General features: G+C 36.6%; 1 protein-coding gene across 1 annotated transcript; it reads left to right on the forward strand.

Annotated features, from left to right (window-relative positions):
* The first annotated feature begins 1,833 nt into the window (after positions 1-1,833).
* LOC149224041 (myb transcription factor 42-like) lies at positions 1,834-3,255 on the forward strand. Its single transcript, XM_089388066.1, has 4 exons — positions 1,834-1,838; positions 2,093-2,227; positions 2,777-2,860; positions 2,991-3,255. Exons 1-4 carry the CDS (start codon positions 1,834-1,836, stop codon positions 3,253-3,255), a joined length of 489 nt encoding a protein of 162 aa, XP_089244192.1.
* Positions 3,256-22,595: the final 19,340 nt, after the last annotated feature.

Genomic DNA, 22,595 nt, shown 5'->3' on the forward strand with positions numbered 1-22,595 from the left:
TGCCCTTGTAACAATAACATGGCTTATCAATACCATATGCCCAAAAAATGGTAAGTTACTTCATAAGGAATTTTATTATGTGACATTATTTTAGATAATAAATTTGAAAAAAAAAGAAAAAGAAAAAAGGGAACAGCTACTTTGGATAATTACCCACCTAATAATTATCGATAATTAAATTAAAATTTTAGAAGGTTTAGTAAAAAAAGACACACTTATTTATAAAATATTTATAAAGATTTGCGCTAATTTTAATATGAAAAACAAACAAAAATGATATCGATTATAAATTATCTTGAATAATTAATTTAAACTAAAACTAAAATAAATTTTTAAATATAAAAATATTAATTATTGAGAAAAATATAGACTTTTTCTTATGAAAATTGGAATAGTTGATCACAAAAAACACCTGATGATACGGAGAATTTCAATATTTTCAATAAAAAAAGAAAGACAAAAGTTTGCCTAGCAAATTGAAACTCAAAATACATATACTAAACAATGGACCTTTGAAGCCTTGAAAAGATTTAAAAACAAAAAGTAGATACATAAAAACTAAGAGAAAAATATCATAAAACCAATTAAGAAAGATGATCTAAATTTATAGATTCCATAGATATGAGCTCCTTCTTGTTATCTGGAAAGTAATGGAAACGCAGAGGAATGTCCGTATGTTTCTTAATCAGCTCCACCTCATGATCCACTAATGACAAATCTTGTCATTCCACCTCATGATCCACTGAAGACAAATCTTGTCATTGCATCTGATCCAGAAAAGAAAAATATCCTCCTAATTTCACTTTTATCCAATATAATATACCTTATTTCTTCTTCCAATATATTATAGATAATTCCTTGTCAGTGGTTTGTGATAAATATTAGTAATATTTATTCATTGATATTCATGATAATGATCTCTATATTAATAGCATATGAGCTTATGAACTAATGCGATTGAAAAAAAAAATATGTTCCTTCTACGCTTAGGATGACCATGTATGATTATACCTAGAAATATAAATGCAAATGTTGGTATTGACTATATACTAAGCCTTGATAAAAAGATCTTTGTTGATAGTATTTATATAAATGCAAATGTTGGTATTGACTATATACTAAGCCTTGATAAAAGATCTTTGTTGATAGTATTTTTTTAATAGAAGGCCATATGATTGTGATATTATTAGTCCCTGCCATCTGGCAATGGCCAGGGACTATAGTAATCAGAAACGATGTACTTAACATTAGTTCACCTGCTTGAACGCGTCTGTTTATCGAGTATAAACAAAGTTTTTTACATCATAGTGGTTTATGGTCTTATTTGGCCTCTTCCCGAGGCAGAGGCGCTGAAATCATATCTTATGTTGTATTTGTCCAGGTCTTTCTCATTCATTTTTCAGAACTGTTGATTAATGCTAACATTAATCTGGCATTAATCTGGCAATATAAAATGCTAGCTCTTATTGCATTTGAGCTATCAGGAGGCTGAACCGGTTGATATCACTGTTGCAATGTGTCACTCTGCATGCTGCTGTGGTGTCTACAGAACAGATGCTGTTGCTGAGGGTAGACAAAACAGATGTTGTATAACCATACCTAAAAGCATATCCAGATCGATATGCATAACCAGTTGTTTCAGGTGGTGAAGAACGAGACGCAGATCCAGATCGAACAGTAGTTTCAGTAACAAATTCATACGCATAAGATGTTGCTGAGGGACGAAGCACCACATCCATGACCTGCAATGCTTCTTGCGGAAGCGACACAGGCTCCCCTGCTAAGTACTGTGCCAGTTGCTTCAAGTGAATCGTTGCGGCCTGCCTGAATAGCATGTGGTAAGTCCTAACCCGCCTGAACAACTCTCAAATGCTCATTTGATCTCATGATAAAGCTCGCTTTTGATTCCAAATTTTCCCATTTCCAAACTCATTATACCTCTCTAACTCTCACTGGTACAATTACTCATAATAAAACATGCAATTTTAATACTACTGTACAGGTTTCCACAATTATTGCATTAATTTGAAGAATTTCTATTATACCAACAAAACATAGAATATACACAGAGAACTACAAGAACATTTTAAAGCTCAGAAAGGGATCTTACAGCAACCATAGAGATTTATAGTCTCGTCTATGAATCTCTTACAGTCTTCTTCTTTGGTCACATCGGCAGCAATCAGGCTCCCCTGCTAAGTACTGTGCCAGTTGCTTCAAGTGAATCGTTGCGGCCTGCCTGAATAGCATGTGGTAAGTCCTAACCCGCCTGAACAACTCTCAAATGCTCATTTGATCTCATGATAAAGCTCGCTTTTGATTCCAAATTTTCCCATTTCCAAACTCATTATACCTCTCTAACTCTCACTGGTACAATTACTCATAATAAAACATGCAATTTTAATACTACTGTACAGGTTTCCACAATTATTGCATTAATTTGAAGAATTTCTGTTGGCCTGCCTGAATAGCGTGTGGTAAGTCCTAACCCGCCTGAACAACTCTCAAATGCTCATTTGATCTCATGATAAAGCTCACTTTTGATTCCAAATTTTCCATTTCCAAACTCATTATACCTCTCTAACTCTCACTGGTACAATTACTCATAATAAAACATGCAATTTTAATACTACTGTACAGGTTTCCACAATTATTGCATTAATTTGAAGAATTTCTATTATACCAACAGAACATAGAATATACACAGAAAACTACAAGAACATTTTAAAGCTCAGAAAGGGATCTTACAGCAACCATAGAGATTTATAGTCTGAAGACTGCGTCCCGATCTGAAGCGTCGAAGCTTCACAGAAGAAGAAGACGAGCTCATCATCAAACTCCACTCCTTCGTTGGCAACAAGTATGTCATTTTATCTCCGCTGTTGCTGCAATGGATTTCCTTTTAAAGCTGGATCTGTCATGAAAATCTCACTTTTGAAGTCTCAGTTACTGATCGAAGTGATTTCTAATCAGTCTGTGAAACTGTGCAGGTGGTCTTTAATTGCAGGGAGATTGCCCGGACGGACGGACAACGAGATAAAGAACTACTGGAACACACACATCAAAAGAAAATTGCTGAGCAAGGGACTCGACCCCCAGACCCATCGTCCACTCGGCCAGCCAAACAATACGCCCGTCACTCAGCCTGTTCCCGAGCACGAAATTCCGGCTTATGGTAGAATCCAGCCTGCAGGTTGTTTTGCGCCAATGCAGGTCCTAAAAACGCCAGAAGCAACAGAGAATTCACGATTCTGAATGCCATTATAATTAAATGCTTCGGCGTCATTGCAGTGCTGAAGAATATCTCCTCTCTTTCTTAAGATGAACACCAACAGTGAGAGCCATCAAGTTTGGAACTGTACTCCAAGTTCCCAACGCCTAAACTCCAATGAAACGCTTTGAGCTTCCAACCGGCTCTGCGGTCAATGGATCTATCTCACTGAATCTGGCATTTTCTCGGCTTTATCTTCGCAGGTCTGTAGCAAGCGCTGTAACAGACTCATTCTTAGCTCATTCTTAGCTCATTCTGCAACTAAACAAGCCACTGGCTTTGAATGTCGACATAACATTTTCAGAGGGTGCACCTGTTCAACATGCAAGCCCATGCAAGCCGTCGTGCCAATCGACTCGTCGCGTTTAGGAGAGGAACATTAGAGCGGCATACCAGAAATAGCATGCATGCAAGACACGTATATCATGCATGTTAGCCCCACCCGTGTCTTTTCCAACTCGGTATATGCTGCTTTGGTGGCACCCGTGTCTTTTCCAACTCGTGACATAGGAAAGTACTTGAAAAACTAAAAATGAGCGTGGTTTGAGGTTCATCCTTTCCAGCCACTTAACGTTGCTATTAAACGTCTTGATACCTTGAACGCGTGGTTTGACGTTCATCCTTTCCAGCCGCTTAACGTTGCTATTAAACGTCTTGATACCATGAACGCGTGGTTTGAGGTTGATCATTTCCAGCCGCTTAACATTACTATTAAACGTCTTGATACCATGAACGCTTAGGTTCACTTTTTCCACGTAGAAAAGCGGACATACCTCAAGGGTCCTTAGATTCTCTCCGACCGGAAAATATTTGATACTTAGCTTTTCCAGGCAACGTCGCTTTCGGCGATGGAGGACAGCGATTAGATTTTGATTGTTCGTATGGACGGCCAGGTTCTAACTCGAGATTTCAACGGAGCGGGTTACATGCAATGAACAAATCCACCGTGGAGTTACAATAAAAAGATTCAAACTGAGAAAGAAAGGAGTGGAAATGAGAAAGAAGGTTTTTGATGAAACGCATTCAAAACCCTAGAAGCCGCAAACGCAAGAACCAATCGCTGAGGAATGCATTTGAGCCTTTTGTTCTCTGTGATGCTGAAGTCGCGGTTATCGTCTTTTCTGAAACCGGCGCGTTTCACGAATTTGCAAGCCACAACGAGTAAGTCGTTCATCCCTTTCGATCACTTTCACTCATCGAGTAAGTCAGTATTTGCTTTCGATGAAATAGTTGTTATCAGACAATTCCACCCCGCAAAGCAAATTAAAATGGTTAGGAACTAAACAAGCCACTAGCTTTGAAAGTGGACATAACATTTTCAGAGGGTGCACCTATTCAACATGCAAGCCCATGCAAGCCGTCGTGCCAATCAACTCGTCGCGTTTAGGAGAGGAACATTAGAGTGGCATACCAGAAATAGCATGCATGCAAGACACGTATATCATGCATGTTAGCCCCACCCGTGTCTTTTCCAACTCGGTATATGCTGCTTTGGTGGCACCCGTGTCTTTTCCAACTTGGTATATGCTGCTTTGGTGGCACCCGTGTCTTTTCCAACTCGGTATATGCTGCTTTGGTGGCAGGGACTTGCTGCCTTAGCAGCCTTCCTTGTTGTAAGTATAATCAACAAATTCAAAACTTATAATCGCAAAACCATATTTCTACAATTTATATGTGTATTTTAGTTACCCAAGAACAATAATAACCTAATATGTGTGCTTTGTTTTATATTATTTGTGGAGAAAGGTGTATATGGTGGATCATTTATTGTTATAGAACTTTTACCGTATAGATTACTAATAACATATATATTTTGTTGTTTGAGTTTTTGGAACGTGGGAATGTTAGGAATTTGGGTATGGGTGTCTAGAACGGCTAGAAGTTTCCTCAAAATTTAGAGGAAATGGCTAATCGAAAATGATAATATTATATAATAAAAAATATAAAATATAAAAGTTAAAAATAATTTTTTAACTATATAATTTATATAATAATCAAAATATTCAGTTATTAAAATCAATTTAAATATATAAATAATAAATATATAATCTCTCTTATATATAAATATATTCTCTCGATGTCTTTCTCTCTGAGTCTTTCTCTTTTAAATATATAAAATGTCAAATTCATTATCAATTCTCTGACACATAATCAGCCTTTGAAACAATTTAGCTTAAAAATACAAAGGAACAATTTTAAACATGTTTCTTTAATTATTTTTAGGATAGACATATTATGTTAAAAGCTCTATATATTAGTGAGAGAAACACTATATTTTAAATACTAGGTTAAAAACTCTATATATTAGTGAGAAAAATTTTAAAACATACGTAGAAAAATTAAAATCAAAATTACAAGTAAAATGTGAGCTCCAATGAAAATGTACGAATGATACTTAAAATATTCAATGACAATTTAATAAATATGTTTATAAAAAAAGAGAAAAATAGAATGCATATCAAGATAATTATCCTTTTTAATAGCACCTATTTATGTATATATATATTTTTTGTTTAATAAAATTTTTGCTACCCTCGATTGGGAAAATTCAAAAATGAAGACATTCCGTTTACTTTGAAATGCATATATTAGCGATAAAAGGTGATCTTTCTGATGAGTTACTTTTGACTGAATGTATAATTCGTTATTATTTCAACATTATCGTTGTAAGAGTTGCCATTTACTGTTATATTTAACTCTCATGATAATGTTTACCTTATCAAATCCTATGGCAATCTCGACACAAATGCAGTGATTTCAACCATCCGGGATCACGTTTGTCAAGAGTAGAAACAAATCGCTCGTTCTCATTATGCGAAATTTGTCCCTTTATAATGGTAATTATAATGAAAATAATTTAAATCAAATTATAAAATTAAAATTGTATGATGATTTATTTAGATAAAATTTTAATTTTAATTATAATACACAAAATTTATATGAAATTATAAAATTTGATTGGAATTATAATATATTAAAATGAAATTATAATTTAAATGGTAATGATAAGATTAAAATGAAATTATTTAATTTGGACATAATTTAAATGGTAATGGTAATGGTAATTAATACTGAAATAAATGTATAAATATTCAAATTATAAAAGTTGAATCACATTATGACATATTTAAATGGAAATATAATTTAAATTATAATAAATTAAATTGATATAAAATTTAAAATTTGAATGGAATTAAAATATATTTAAATAAAATTATTTTTTAAAAATGTATTGATAATTTAGATAAAATATTTAAATGTAAACATTGTATCTTGATAAAATTGACAAATTATACAAATTAAATGGTTAGTAAACACTAATAGATATTATTTCATGATAAGTACTAAAATACTAATTTCATTCATGATACATGTGATGTTGCTAATTTTTTATTTTTTTTTTAAACTAACTAAATTATAATTTTACTTTATATTATTATTATTAAAAATAATTAATATAGCGTAAACATATGTACATTTAAAAAAAAAAATGAAACAAGATTTTAACCATGGAGATTTACCCCATTTTATCACGGAGATTTGTAGTGTGTCAAAAGGGTTTGCTTCTTCGCTTCTTCTAGTTGAGATTTAAGGGAGGAGACCTCTTCCTTGTATTGACCAATTTTTGCTTCAAGTTTGTTCAAGTCCTTGTGTCTTTGTTCAAGATGGCTTGACAAAGTGTCTTCCCTTTTCTTTGCTTTATCCAATTTATTTGTCATGGATATGACTTCATGATTCCTCTTCTTGTTTTGATGAAATTCCTCCTTAAGCTTCGTGAGCTCCTCATCGTTTTCTTGTACTTGAAGCTTGAAAATGTAAAATTCCTTCCTTGCCTTGCTAAGGTCATGGTCACCATCTTATGCTTGCTTCTTAAGCTCCTAATTTTCCTTTTTCAAACTGCTAATCTCTTCTTAGGTAGCTACAAGTTTTGCCTTGATATTTTCCTTAAGGTCTTCATTTTCTTCATCTTCTATGTCTTCTTTGGTCACTATGTCAACCATTCTTGTTTTCAACTTCCTCTATGGGTTCTAGATTTCATTCTTGCTTTCCATCATCCTCATGAACATAAGTCGTGGTTAATGCTCCTTTTGAGTGAAGATCTTGAATCTTGCCCCACATACCTTTTGCTAATGAACATTTCTCCACGTTGGCCTTTATAGGATCAGGTAGCCCACTCAAGATTTCTTTTATTTCTCTTGCATTATACTCCTTGGATTCTCCTTCCATCATGCTTTCAGTAATCACTGATTCCATAAATTCAAAATATTGAGGCACCAACCTTTAGGTCTGCAACCCTATCTCTGGTACAGGTTGTGACCTGGTCTTCTTGGGGACTCCTATCCTCTAGGGTTCCAACCCACAACTTCAATTCATCAAGATAATATCATTAGTTCTTCATGACTCCCAATATCATTTCCAATGAGTCCTCACAATATCTTCTTCAACAATTCCTTCTCCAAATCACTTCATCAATGACAATCTTATCCTCTTCGAAGGTATCGCCACTGCTCTTCATGTCACCCAAAAAAAAAACTCCAAGGTTACTCCATGAGGGCTTCAGCAAATCATCATGTCATCGAGACTTCAATCAATGCTTGGTGATGTCTCATGGTGTCTTCAATCAATTTCTCAACTTCTGCACAAGGTCTTCCAAACAACTTCAAGTACATGGACTAGTGCAAACTCTTTTTGAAGGCTTCATCAAGATATCTCCAAGGCTATCCTCAAAGGTGTTACTAAAGGGTCTTCTTGCTTGTCCCAAAATATGCTTCAATAGTTCTGTAAGATGCAACCTTAAAGAGTGCAAAAGACCTTCCAAAACAAGACATCCTTCTACAAGACTGTTTACACACCTATATAAAAGGGTCATTTCCTTGTAGTATGCACTTCTCAAAAGGAACTAAAGTTTTATAGGAAGCTGTCCAAGATAACAAATGCTTGAATGTTGAAGGCTCCAAAATATGTGAATGTTCTAGATTTCCAATACTCCACTGTCTAAGAGCTTATATTTCTTCATTTCTTGCTTTAGTTTCCTCAATGATCAATGCTTACTCCAATTACTTCTCTATCCAATGCTTTGCTCGAAATAATGCCTAATCCAGGCTTAAGACTGAGACTCTTCAAATGACTGTAACAAATAGGTACAGGTCTCCAGAGCTCAAAGAATAGGTGACAGTTTTTTGGATAGTCTACTGTTCATAAATCCTTAACCGAGCTCCCACATGCAGCCTTTAATTACTTGCCAACGTCCTTAAGCAATCCTTCAATGCTGGATAAGATCATAGTTCCAAGCTTGGTGTAATTCTGTAGGTATCTCACTTGCTACAAAGACAAACAATCTGAAGTCTTGAGGGTGCGATATAGTACTAGGTCTGAGTGTGCATTAAAAAAAGAGGTTATGTAATCTTGTAGCTACCATATATAATCTTGTAGCTACCATAGGTTAGAGTCAAATACTACAACTTATGTTTTTGATACTAATGTCTGAGCCTGTAACTTCTTGTGGTTTGTTTCAACAAGTGATCTGAGATAGGCCGGTAATCCTATGTCTCAGACAACTACAGGTCTGAGTTCATGTTGGAGGCTACTGTGCTAGATTTTTTCCATGGATCTGATCCTTGATACAATCTTGTAATCAAAGATTCTGAGCCATACATCCTATCATAGGTTTCCCCCAAAAAAATCGTCTTGAAGTCTTTCTCCTGGACATCCTTTTTGTTCACTGCAATGTATCTCTGTAATAGATCTTCACCGAATTGATTGATGGAAAAATGAATGAGTTTATACTTATATTTATACAGATCTTCGATTGAATGAAGGGACATGTCTTTTTGAAGTGAGGTGGACTTAGTATAACTGAGCATAGGTCAGCTAGGAAAAATAATTTGATATTCTATCTTAAAAATTCATTTTCTCCTAAACTATGGGGAGTTTGAGGGCAAGTGAGGGCTCATTAGAAAGGTAAAGAAGTCCTCTACATGTTGGAGAAGGACCCATTGTGAAATTATGTCTTAAAAATTATATAAAACAATTTTATTTGATAAATGTAGTACAAACCTTAGGAATATTTGAATTTTTCATGTATAAGGTCAATGGGACAAGGATAAGGGTTGAGGCACCTTCATTGGATCTCCAAGTGTGGTCGTTAATCCATGTCATCAAGTGTAAAAAGATGATATTTTTATCAATGAATTTATCCTTGGAAGCCTTTAGTAATTTATTATTTGGAGAATGTTAGGGAACCTTCTATATAGACATAGGAGTGAGGATTAGAAAATCTAGAAATCATTATTATCATGAGCCTTTGGGGCTTTTTCATCAAGAACATGGATGTCATATACCTGGGGTTTCATTAGGGAAAGGATTTAAGGGCATTATAAGCATCTTCAACAAGGCTATAATATCATATTATCATCATTATGCATGCATGTGCCTAAGAGGGTTTCTAGGGCTTCAATATTAATTATTAGGTTATGCATCATCTTCATGCTTAGGGTTAGGGAAACATCTTTAGGACATGCACAAGGATGTCATATACCTGGGGTGTCATTAGGGAAAGGATTTAAGGGCATTATAAGCATCTTCAACAAGGCTATAATATCATATTATCATCATTATGCATGCATGTGCCTAAGAGGGTTTCTAGGGCTTCAATATTAATTATTAGGTTATGCATCATGTTCATGCTTAGGGTTAGGGAAACATCTTTAGGACATGCACGACAAGAATATTTTCCATCACAAACAATGCCATATTGACATCAATGAAAACCTTGACCAACAAAGTCATTGTTGCAATGATAGACTTGACTTTCTATATTTAGAAAGTTACTCTGGAATAGCCAAAAATGAAATTTTATTCAGGGAAATTCATCCCTTAGCTGCCAATTTTCTACACAATTTCTCATACACTCATTACATTAGGTGAACTAGCTAAAGTATTAATTTATTCAACATCATCCGTCTCCCATGACCATTATTCATTAGTCATAATGAACAATTTCTCATTCATTGCATCAAGGGAACTGGCTAGAATATTAAGACATTTAGCGGGACCCATCTCCCATGTGTATTAATCATATTGCTCATTTTCTTGTGCACTCTCATCTCCAATCAACATTAATCATAAGGACCAAATTTTCATCTATTCATTGTATTCGATTACAATGAGCTTGCAAGAGTATTAAGTCATTCCGCATGACCCACCTCTCGTGATTATTAGTCATAATGAACAATTTTTCATGCACTCATTGAATCAAGCGAATTTTCTAGAATATAAAGCTATTCAATGTGACTCATCTCGCATGAGCATTGGCAATAATGACCAATTTATCATGTGCTCATTGCATGAGGTGAGAGGGTGAAGAAGTGGCATTGAATATATTGAAATGAAATAACATGGCATCTATTTTCATGGATGATACTTATACCTAGTAACGAGGACTTCACAGAAGGTAACATCACCATTTTAAGGCTTCATGGCTCGAAGGACACTTAACCATGAATCTTTTCACCATAATCAAGCCTACTTAGAGCTCCATTCTCTTTATTTAAATTTATATTTGTCTATTGATAAGCATCAATGGGTGGCAATAACAACAATATCAAGTAGGCCCTAGCAAGTGCACCTAGTTTGAAAGTGAAGTTGGAATTCCATCAATTAGTTCTATATTGAATGGTATTGTGTACATTCTAAGAGTGGTGGAAAGATAACCCTTATCTAAGAGAGAATGGTTGGTTCTTAAAGGTACTACCCAAGCTATGCAAAGGGTTGTCCTAGTAGGATTTCCTTTCAACTCCTTACTTGATTTCTCTAAGGTGGACCCAGTTTGGACCAACCTAGTATTGCTAGTGACTGGATAATGTGTAGAACCTTTCCTACTCCAAGATTGACTGGGGACCAACCTAATGAAAGCCAATGCAAGACCTGTTAGAACTTCTTCAAACCTTTTTTTTGAAGGAATGGCCTTATAAGTTAGGATACCAACTCTTTGTTATCATGTCTTTGAGACTAAATCAATGCTTGGTGATGTCTCAAGGTGTATTCAATCAATTTCTCAACTTCTACACAAGGTCTTCTAAACAACTTCAAGTACATGGACTACTGCAAACTCTTCTTCAAGGCTTCATCAAGATATCTCCAAGGCTATCCTCAAAGGTGCTACTAAAAGGTCTTCTTGATTGTCCCAAAATATGCTTCAATAGGTCTGTAAGATACAACCTTCAAGAGTGCAAAAGACCTTCCAAATCAAGACATCCTTCTACAAGACTATTTACACACCTATATTAAAGGGTCATTTCCTTCTAGTATGTACTTCTCGAAACAACTAAATTTTTATAGGGAGCTATCTAAGATAACAAATTCTTGAATGTTGAAGGCTCCAAATATGTGACTGTTCTAGATTTCCAATATGCCATTGCCTAAGAGCTTATATTTCTTCATTGCTTGCTTTAATTTCTCCAATGATCAATGCTTACTCCAATTACTTCTCTATCCAATGCTTTGCTCGAAATAATGCCTAATCCAGGCTTAAGACTGAGCCTCTTCAAATGACTGTAACAAATAGGTATGGGTCTCCACAGGTCAAAGAATAGGTGACAGTTGTTTGGATAGTCCACTGTTCATAAATCTGTAATCGAGCTCCCATAGGTGGCCTTTACTTGCTTGCCAACGTCCTTAAGCAATCCTTCAATGCTGGATAAGATCATAGTTCTGAGCTTGGTGTAATTCTGTAGGTATCTCACTTGTTGCAAAGACAAATGAACTGAAGTCTTGAGGATGAGATATAGTACTAGGTCCGAGGGTGCACTAAGAAAAGAGGTTATGTAATCCTGTAGCTACCAGAGGTTTGAGTCAAATATTGCAACTTATGTTTTCAATCCTAATGTTTGAGCCTGTAACTTCCTATGGTTTGTTTCAACAAGTGATCTGAGATAGGTCAGTAATCCTATGTCTGAGACAACTATAGGTCTGAGTTCATATTGGAGGCTATTGTGCTAGATTTTTTTCCATGGATCTGAGCCTTGATACAATCCTATAATCAAATATTCTGAGCCATACATCCTATCATAGATTTCCCAAAAAAAAATCTTCTTGAAGTCTTTCTCCTTGACATCCTTTTTGTTCATTGCAATGTATCTCTGTAATAGATATTCACCGAATCGATTGATGGAAAAATGAATGATTTTATACTTATATTTATACATATCTTCTACTCAATGAAGGGACATGTATTTTTGAAGTGAGGCCGACTTAGTATAACTCAACATAGGTCAGCTAGGAATTATAATATGATATTCTATCTTAAAAATTTATTTTCTCCTAAACCATGGGGAGTTTGAGGGAAATTGATGGTTCATTAGAAAGGTAAAGAATTCTTGTACATGTTGGAGAAGGATCCATTGTGAAATTATGTCTTAAAAATTATAACAAATGTAGTACAAACCTTGGGAATATTTGAATTTTTCATGTATAAGGTCAATGGGACAAGGATAAGGGTTGAGGTACCTTCATTGGAGCTCCAAGTATGGTCATTAATCCATGTCATAAAGTGTAACAAGCTGATATTTTTATCAATGAATTTATCCTTGGAAGCCTTTAGGAATTTATTACTTGGAGAATGTTAGGGCACCTTCTATATAGACATAGGACTTAGGATTAGGAAATCTAGCAATCATTATTATCATGAGCCTTTGGGGCTTCTTCATCAAGAACAAGGATGTCATATAGCTAGAGTTTCATTAGGGAAAGGATTTAAGTGCATCATAAGCATCTTCAGCAAGGCTATAATATCATATTATCATCATTATGCATGCATGTGCCTAGGAGGGTTTCTAGGGCTTCAATATTAATTATTAGGTTATGCATCATGTTCATGCTTAGGGTTAGGGAAACATATTTAGGACATGTACGACAAGAATATTTTCCATCACAAACAATGCCATATTGACATCAATGACAACCTTGACCAACAAATTCATTGTTGCAATGATAGACATGACTTTCTATATTTAGAAAGTTACTCTAGAATAGTCAGAAATGAAATTTTATTCAAGGAAATTCATCCCTTAGCTGCCAATTTTCAACACAATTTCTCATACACTCATTACATTAGGTGAACTGGCTAGAGTATTAAGTTATTCAACATGACCCATCTCCCATGACCATTAGTCATTAGTCATAATGAACAATTTCTCATTCGTTGCATCAAGGGAACTAGCTAGAATATTAAGACATTTAGCGGGACCCATCTCCCATGTGTATTAATCATATTGCTCAATTTCTTGTGCACTCTCATCTCCAATCAACATTAATCATAAGGACCAATTTCTCATCTATTCATTGTATCAGATTACAATGAGCTTGCAAGAGTACTAAGTCATTCTACACGACGCACCTCCCATGAGTATTAGTCATAATGAACATTTTTTCATGCACTCATTGAGTCAAGAAAATTTTCTAGAATATAAATCTATTTAATGTGACTCATCTCGCATGAGCATTGGCCATAATTACCATTTTATCATGTGCTCATTGCATGAGGTGAGAGGGTGAAGAAGTGGCATTAAATACAGTGAAATGAAATCACATGGCATCAATTTTCAGAGATCATATGTATTTCTAGTAACGAGGACTTCACAGAAGGTAACATCACCATTTTAAGGCTTCTTGGCTCAAAGGACACTTAACCATGAAAATTTTCACCATAATCAAGCCTACTCAGAGCTCGTTTCTCTTTATTTAAATTAATATTTGTCTATTGCTAAGCATCAATGGGTGGCAATAACAACAATATCAAGTAGGCACTAGCAAGTGCACCTAGTTTGAAAGTGAAGTTGGAATTCCATCAATTAGTTCTATATTGAATGGTATTGTGTACATTCTAAGAGTGGTGGAAATATAACCCTTATCTGAGAGAGGACGGTTGGTTCTTAAAGGTACTACCCAAGCCATGCAAAGGGTTGTCCTAGTAGGAACTCCTTTCAACTCCTTGATTTCTCTAAGGTAGACCCAGTTTGGACCAACCTAGTATGGCTAGTGACTAGATAATGTGTAGAACCTTTCATGCTCCAAGATTGACCCCTGACCAACCTAAAGAAAGCCAATGAAAGACCTGTTAGAAATTCTTCAAACCATTTTTTTTTAAGGAATGGCCATATAAGTTAGGATACCAACTCTTTGTTCTCATGTCTTTGAGACTTCAATCAATGCTTGGTGATGTCTCAAGGTGTCTTCAATCAATTTCTCAACTTCTGCACAAGGTCTTCCAAACCTCTGCCTTGATATTTTCCTTAAGGTCTTCATTTTCTTCATCTTCTCCGTCTTCTTTGGTCCCTATGTCAGCATTCTTGTTTTCAACTTCCTTTATGGGTTCTAGATTTCATTCTTGCTTCCCATCATCTTCATGAATATAAGTCATGGTTAATGCTCCTTTTAAGTGAAGATCTTGAATCTTGCCCCACATACCTTTTGCCGCTGAACATTTCTCCACTTTGGCCTTTATAGGATCAGGTAGCCCACTCAATATTTCTTTTATTTCTCTTGCATTATACTCCTTGGGTTCTCGTTCCATTGTGCTTTCAGTAATCATTGATTCCCATAATTGAAAATATTGAGGCATTAAGAAATTCTTCATTCTTGCCTTCCATATATAAAAGTTTCCATTGAATAATGGAGGTTTCCCAATTTCGTTATCCATTGAGGAGGTGACATCTTCGATGGGTTCTAAATTCTTCTTTCTTGACTTCACCATTTGTGTTCTAAGGATCTAACTTCAAGTTGTCAGGCTTATAAGTGAAGGTATTGAGTCTAATACCAATTGTTGGAAATACCGAGAGGGGGTGCGAACCAATATTTCTTTTCAGTTGTTATTTTTAGCAGTTAAGATCACTTAGAATTAGAACACAAAATGAACAATGATAGAATAATAATTTTATTTATCAATGATGAAGACTCGAATCCTCTTTACAATGAATCAAGTACAATAATAATTAGGGCTCCAACCCTAGATGAAGAAACTAATCTTCAATCCATGAGGCTCCAACCTATATTTTTCCAAGCACCGACTTTGTCTTCATGAGGCTCCAAATTCCAAGGATCTAACCCTATCTTCCCAAGGTTCCAACCTTGTTACTTTGAGGCACCAACCTTTAGGGCTGCAAACCTATCTCTGGTACAACCTCCATCCTGGTCTTCTTGGGGACTCCTATCCTCTAGGGATCCAACCCACAACTTCAATTCATCAAGATAAGACCATTAGTTCTTCATGACTCCCAATATCATTTGCAATGAGTCCTGACTATATATTATTCAACAATTCCTTCTCCAAATCACTTCATCAATGACAACCTTATCTTCTTAGAAGGTATCGCCACTGCTCTTCATGTCACCCAAACAAAAACTCCAAGGTTACTCCATGAGGGCTTCAGCAAAGCATCATGTCTCCAAGACTTAAATCAATGCTTGGTGATGTCTCAAGGTGTCTTCAATCAATTTCTCAAGTTCTGCACAAGGTCTTCGAAACAACTTCAAGTACATGGACTACTGCAAACTCTTCTTCGAGGCTTCATCAAGATATCTCCAAGACTATCCTCAAAGGTTCTACTAAAAGGTCTTCTTGATTGTCCCAAAAGATGCTTCGATAGGTTTGTAAGATGCAACCTTCAAGAGTGCAAAACAACTTCCAAAACATGACATCCTTCTACAAGATTTTTTACACACCTATCTGAAAGGGTCATTTCCTTCTAGTATGCACTTCTCAAAAGAACTAAAGTTTTATAGGAAGCTGTTTAAGATAACAAATGCTTGAATGTTCAAGGCTCCAAATATGTGACTGTTCTAGATTTCCAATACTCCACTGTCTAAGAGCTTATATTTCGTCATTTCTTGCTTTAATTGCTTCAATGATCAATGCTTACTCCAATTACTTCTCTATGCAATGATTTGCTCGAAATAATGCTTAATCCAGGCTTAAGACTGAGCCTCTTCAAATGACTGTAACAAATAGGTACAGGTCTTTACAGGTTAAAGAATAGGTGACAGTTGTTTGGATAGTCTACTATTCATAAATCCTTAATCGAGCTCCCATAGGTGGCCTTTAATTGCTTGCTAACGTCCTTAAGCAATCCTTCAATGTTGGATAAGATCATAGTTCCGAGCTTGGTGTAATTATGTAGGTATCTCACTTGCTGCAAAGACAAATTATCTAAAGTCTTGAGGGTGCGATACAGTACTAGGTCCGAGGTTGCATTAAGAAAAGAGGTTATGTAATCCTGTAGCTACCATAGGTTCGGGTCAAATATTGCAACTTATGTTTTCGATCCTAATATCTGAGTCTGTAACTTCTTGTGGTTTGTTGCAACAAGTGATCTGAGATAGGCCGGTAATCCAATGTCTGAGGCAACTACAAGTCTGAGTTCATGTTAGAGGCTACTATGCTAGATTTTTTCCATGGATATGAGCCTTGATACAATCCTATAATCAATATTCTGAGCCATACATCCTATCATAAGTTTCCCAAAAAAAATTCTTCTTAAAGTATTTTTCTTCGGCATCCGTTTTGTTCACTGCAATGTATCTATGTAATAGATATTCACTGAATTGATTGATGGGAAAATGAATGAATTTATACTTATATTTATACATATCTTCTATTCAATGAAGGGACATGTCTTTTTGAAGTGAGGCTGACTTAGTATAATTGAGCATAGGTCAGCTAGAAAAAATAATTTGATATTCTATCTTAAAAATTCATTTTCTCCTAAACTATGGGGAGATTGAGGGAAAGTGAGGGTTCATTAGAAAGGTAAAGAATTCCTCTACATGCTAGAGAAGGACCCATTGTGAAATTATGTCTTAAAATTTTTATAAAATAGTTTTATTTAATAAATGTAGTACAAACCTTGGGAATATTTGAATTTTTCATGTATAAGGTCAATGGGACAAGGATAAGGGTTGAGGCACATTCATTGGAGCTCCAAGTGTAGTCGTTAATCCATGTCATCAAGTGTAACAAGCTGATATTTTTATCAATGAATTTATCCTTGGAAGCATTTAGGAATTTATTATTTGGAGAATGTTAGGGCACCTTCTATATAGACATAGGACTTAGGATTAGGAGCAATCATTATTTTCATGAGCCTTTGAGGCTTCTTCATCAAGAACAAGGATGTCATATAGTTGGGGTTTCATTAGGGAAAGGATTTAAGGGCATCATAAGCATCTTCAGCAAGGCTATAATATCATATTATCATCATTATGCATGCATATGCCTAAGAGGGTTTCTAGGGCTTCAATGTTAATTATTAGGTTATGCATCATGGTCATGCTTAGGGTTAGGGAAACAACTTTAGGACATGCATGAAAAGAATATTTGCCATCACAAATAATACCATATTGAGATCAATGACAACCTTGACCAACAAAGTCATTGTTGCAATGATAGACGTGACTTTCTATATTTAGAAAGTTACTCTAGAATAGCTAGAAATGAAATTTTATTCAAGGAAATTCATCCTTTAGCTGCCAATTTTCAACACTATTTCTCATAAACTCATTACATAAGGTGAACTGGCTAGAACATTAATTTATTCAACATGATCCATCTCCCATGACCATTAGTCATTAGTCATAATGAACAATTTCTCATTCATTGCATCAAGGGAAATGGCTAGAATATTAAGACATTTAGCGGGACCCATCTCCCATGTGTATTAATCATAATGCTAAATTTCTTGTATACTCTCATCTTCAATCAACATTAATCATAAGGACCAATTTCTCATCTATTCATTGTATCAGATTACAATGACCTTGCAAGAGTATTAAGTCATTCCGCACGACCCACCTCCCATGAGTATTAGTCATAGTGAACAATTTTTCATGCATTCATTGAGTCAAGCATTTTTTCTAGAATATAAAGCTATTCAATGTGACTCATCTCGCATGAGCATTGACCATAATGAGAAACTTATGATGTGCTCATTGCATGAGGTGAGATGGTGAAGAAGTGGCATTGAATACAGTGAAATGAAATCACATGTAATCAATTATCACAGATGAAACTTATACCTAGTAACGAGGACTTCACAGAAGGTAAAATCACCATTCTAAGGCTTCTTGGCTCAAAGGACACTTAACCACGAATCTTTTCACCATAATCAAGCCTACTCAGAGCTCCCTTCTCTTTATTTAAATTAATATTTGTCTATTGCTAAGCATCAATGGGTGGCAATAACAACAATATCCAATAGGCACTAGCAATATCCAATAGTTCTATATTTAATGGTATTGTGTACATTCTAAGAGTGGTGGAAAGATAACCCTTATCTGGGAGAGGAGGGTTGGTTCTTAAAGGTACTACCCAAGCTATGAAAAGGGTTGTCTTGGTAGGAACTCCTTTCAAGTTCTTACTTGATTTCTCTAAGGTGGACCCAGTTTGGACCAACCTAGTATGGCTAGTGACTGGATAATGTGTAGAACCTTTCCTGCTCCAAGATTGACCCAGGACCAACCAAAAGAAAGTCAATGCAAGACCTAATAGAACTTCTTCAAATCTTGTTTGTGAAGGAACAACCTTATAAGTTAGGATACCAACTCTTTGTTAGATAAGGGTTCACTGCCCATTTTTTGGGTGTGATTGAAAGGTCAACTCTTCTCAGTTAGGTAGGGTGCTGCCTGTGCCAGTGATACAGAGTTGGGTTGGTTCTGACTGAAAATGTATCATAACATGGGTTGGAGTATAATTTAATCTGGGTGATTACAGTCACAGGGAGAAAGATACTTTACTTGCTTGTAGAAGATCGAGATCCAATCAATTTAGTCAATTGTTGATTTTGCAGAGAATATAATATTTAATTAAATAATTATCAGGAAAAAAAAGTGCAAGACTATGGATTTCAATGCCTCACAATTGCATAATTGTCAAGGCTTGGTTGTGATGAGAGGAGTATGTAGAGTATTAGGATCTAATCAGTTTAGTTAGTTGTTGAGTTTGCAGAGAATATAATATTTAATTACATAATTATCTGAAAAAATAGTGCAAGACTGTGGATTTCAATGCCTCATAATTGTATAGTTGTCAAGGCTCTGTTGTGATGAGAGGAGTATGCCAACTGATTTGATGGAATGGTTGGTAATATGTATATTAAGTTGGAATTCACTTAATTCATCCTATTTTGAATGGTATTGCATTCGTTCATGACTCAAGTTGGAGTTTGATGTAATTGGGGTGAGTTATAGCTGCAGGAAGAAATATAACTTATTTTCTTATAGAATACTGGGATCCAATATTATTATAGTTTTTGTGTTTTTATAGAACGAATTATCTAAGTACACAAAAGTAGTAAGGTACATTCTACAACTTGGGTGGGAATGTTAGTGGCGGTGTCTGTGTAACATTGCATTGAAGCCAAAGGGTGGACTAGTACATTTAATATGAGCATGAGCCCAAACCTATTCAAACCTAAGTACATTATGCACCTAGAGGTTATGAAGCTCGAGGATGCATATATTTAGTTCATCTAAATGGATATCAAATATTGGAACTTGAAATATGCAACCTCAAGATTTTGAACCTCAAGTTTCATATGAGACCCAGGTTTAGATGGGTCTTTGATCCAGGTGGATATTGGTGGCCACCCGCTAATTGCACTTGGATCCCCCCTAGTGCTTCTTTCAGTTTTTTTCAGTTTCCTTAATTATAGCACAGTTTACTATTTTTAGCAGTTTTTTGGGTCCTAAACTTTCGGATCCATTTTGAGGCCCTAAACGACGTTTTTTGGGAAATCTACCGCCAACGATTTTTCTGTCTAAAAATCATCTTTTCCGTCGTAGTCCTCGGAGAGATCTTTCCAATGGGCTATCATGCACATCAAACGGAGATAGTACGACCAATTCGCGACCTCGGGAAGTTGATGTACCAACTTACCCAAAAACGGGGCCCACAATTTGGCGTTTCATCTTCCAGGGTTAGGTTTTGGAATGTGAAGGGTTTTCCATTATTTCTCAACAATAAATAGGCCTTTGAGCCTCATTGTAACACAGTTCAAAGGCATGTAGCCACACATCTCTTCTCAGAGATAAGCTACCATCACCCTAGCTGGTTTATTTCGATTTCTGGTTGTAAGCATATTTTAGTATTTTCCATTAATGAAATGAAGTATTATTTCTGCTGCATCTTTGTGTATATGGTTATCTCGGTAATTTGTTGCATTCCTATTTAATTCTAGATCAGTGGTATCAGAGCGGTCTGTTTTTTTCTCTGTTTTTCTTTGCATGTCCCGAACGAGGTCGGGATATAAGGAGTTAGGTCTTGAGATGGTCGAACCTTTGCAAGACCAGCCTCGCAAATCCCAACGGCCTCCCATGGTGGATGAGAAGAAAGACGAGGGAGCAGGAGATCCTATCAAAATCTTGCTCGAAGAAGCCCTCGAGCGACAATGGAATGCGATGATGGACAACTTTGCCCAAATCCTTTAGCGGCTACCCAAAAGTGACGCATCGGCTTCTAGCAGCTACTCTGGAAACGCCACGCCCTTTAAGGTACAAGTTAATTTTGAAATCCCCTTATTCGAGGGCCAGATAGACGCGGATGCCGTAGATAAATGGTTAAATCTGCTAGAGGGTTATTTTTCTGTTCATGAATTTTCAAGTCGGGAAAAGATTGTTTTTCGCTTTTCTCAAAGCAGCCCCCCACGTCAAGGACTGGTGGGAAACATACTAAGAGCAGAAGGATGAAAGTACAGGCTCACTGTTTTCAGCCGCACCCACTTGGAATGACTTCCGGGATGCCATCAAGGAGCAATACTACCCTGTTGGAAGCTATGAGGATGAATACATAAAGTGGACCATGCTGTGGTAGGGAAGGGATCAAGATGTGCCAGAGTTCACCAATCTTTTCCATACCCTTCGCACAAAGTTAGGTATCAAGGATTCGGAGCAGCATTTGATACTCAAATACCGCGGCTGCCTGCACAAGTACATCCAAGAAGAAATGGAATTCCTGAACATCTCATCGCTCGGCATAGCATACCGATATGCCGTCAAGATCGAGTAGAAGTTTAAACAAAAGAAGCGATACTTTGGATATGTGAATCCAAAGCAAGGGAAAGGTGCCCCTAAACCACAAAACAAGGGACAAAGCCAAGGCGAGGCAGCCCAAGACAACCCGCCAAAGCTACAAGCAAAGAACAGTGCCACAAAGCCGAGAAAGGACACAGGAAAATGGTGTGAGTTCCATAAGAGCTCCACTCACAACACAAGTGAGTGTCGGGCCAAGCAGTCACTGGTGGCTGAACTAAAGGTTTCAGAATCAGATGTATGTTCCGACTCTGAGTTAGAACCCGACATGGGGAATGAAAAAGGGAAGCAGATCATTGATGCGGATCCCAACACCACTGTTTCTACTACCAAGATCCAGAAAAATGAACCCGAAGATCCAGAGGAGGAGGAGCGTCTCTTCCACTCCCAGATGTGGGTAAGGGGCTCCCCGCTACAGTTCATTGTCGATAGCGGGAGCCAAATGAACCTCATTTCGGCAGAGGTCATGAAGCGGTTGGGCTTACCGACCACAGTACATCCACAACCGTACACCATCGGGTGGCTGCACCAAGGACGAGATCTTCGCGTGAGCCAACAGTGTCGCCTTCCATACAACATCAAGCCCTTCACAGATGAGGTATTGTGTGACATTGCTCCGCTTGAAGTTTGTGATGTATTATTAGGACAACCATACTTGTGGAAGCGACATGCTATGTAGGAATCAAGGCCCCGTGCTGTTATTATTACATTGGGAAATCAGTTGTACAGGATACCAAAGGTAGCACCGCCTGCTGCCATCTCTTTGATTACTGCAAAACAATGCAGTAAGCTCATTTCCAAAACTGGAAAATTTGTTTTCCTGATGATACGCCCTCAAGGAAAGAAGAAGACGGTGGCCACAACCTCTAGACAGGGCCCCTCTGCACGACAACTACAGATGGACAAGGTCGTGGAGGAGTATGAGGACATCTTCACCTCCCCCGTAGGGGTTCCTCTGCACTGCCAGGTCAAGCACTCCATCGATCTGACCCCAGGTGCACCGCTACCCAATGGACCAATTTATCGGTGTTCCATTATGGAGAACGATGAAATCAAGAGGCAGATTTAGGAGCTTTTGCAAAAAGGCCACATCCGTCCGAGTTCATGACCTTGCGGGAGCCCAATTGTGTTGGTACAGAAGAAGGATGGGACTTGGAGACTTTGTATTGACTATCGGGCGCTGAACAAGATCACTATCCATAATAGGTACCCGATCCCACAGATTGATGACCTCCTGGATCAACTA

The sequence above is a fragment of the Pinus tabuliformis genome, chromosome Q (genome assembly GCF_031772625.1).
Source record: "Pinus tabuliformis cultivar Carrire ecotype Pingquan chromosome Q, CPIR1, whole genome shotgun sequence".
Taxonomy (NCBI): Eukaryota; Viridiplantae; Streptophyta; class Pinopsida; order Pinales; family Pinaceae; genus Pinus; species Pinus tabuliformis.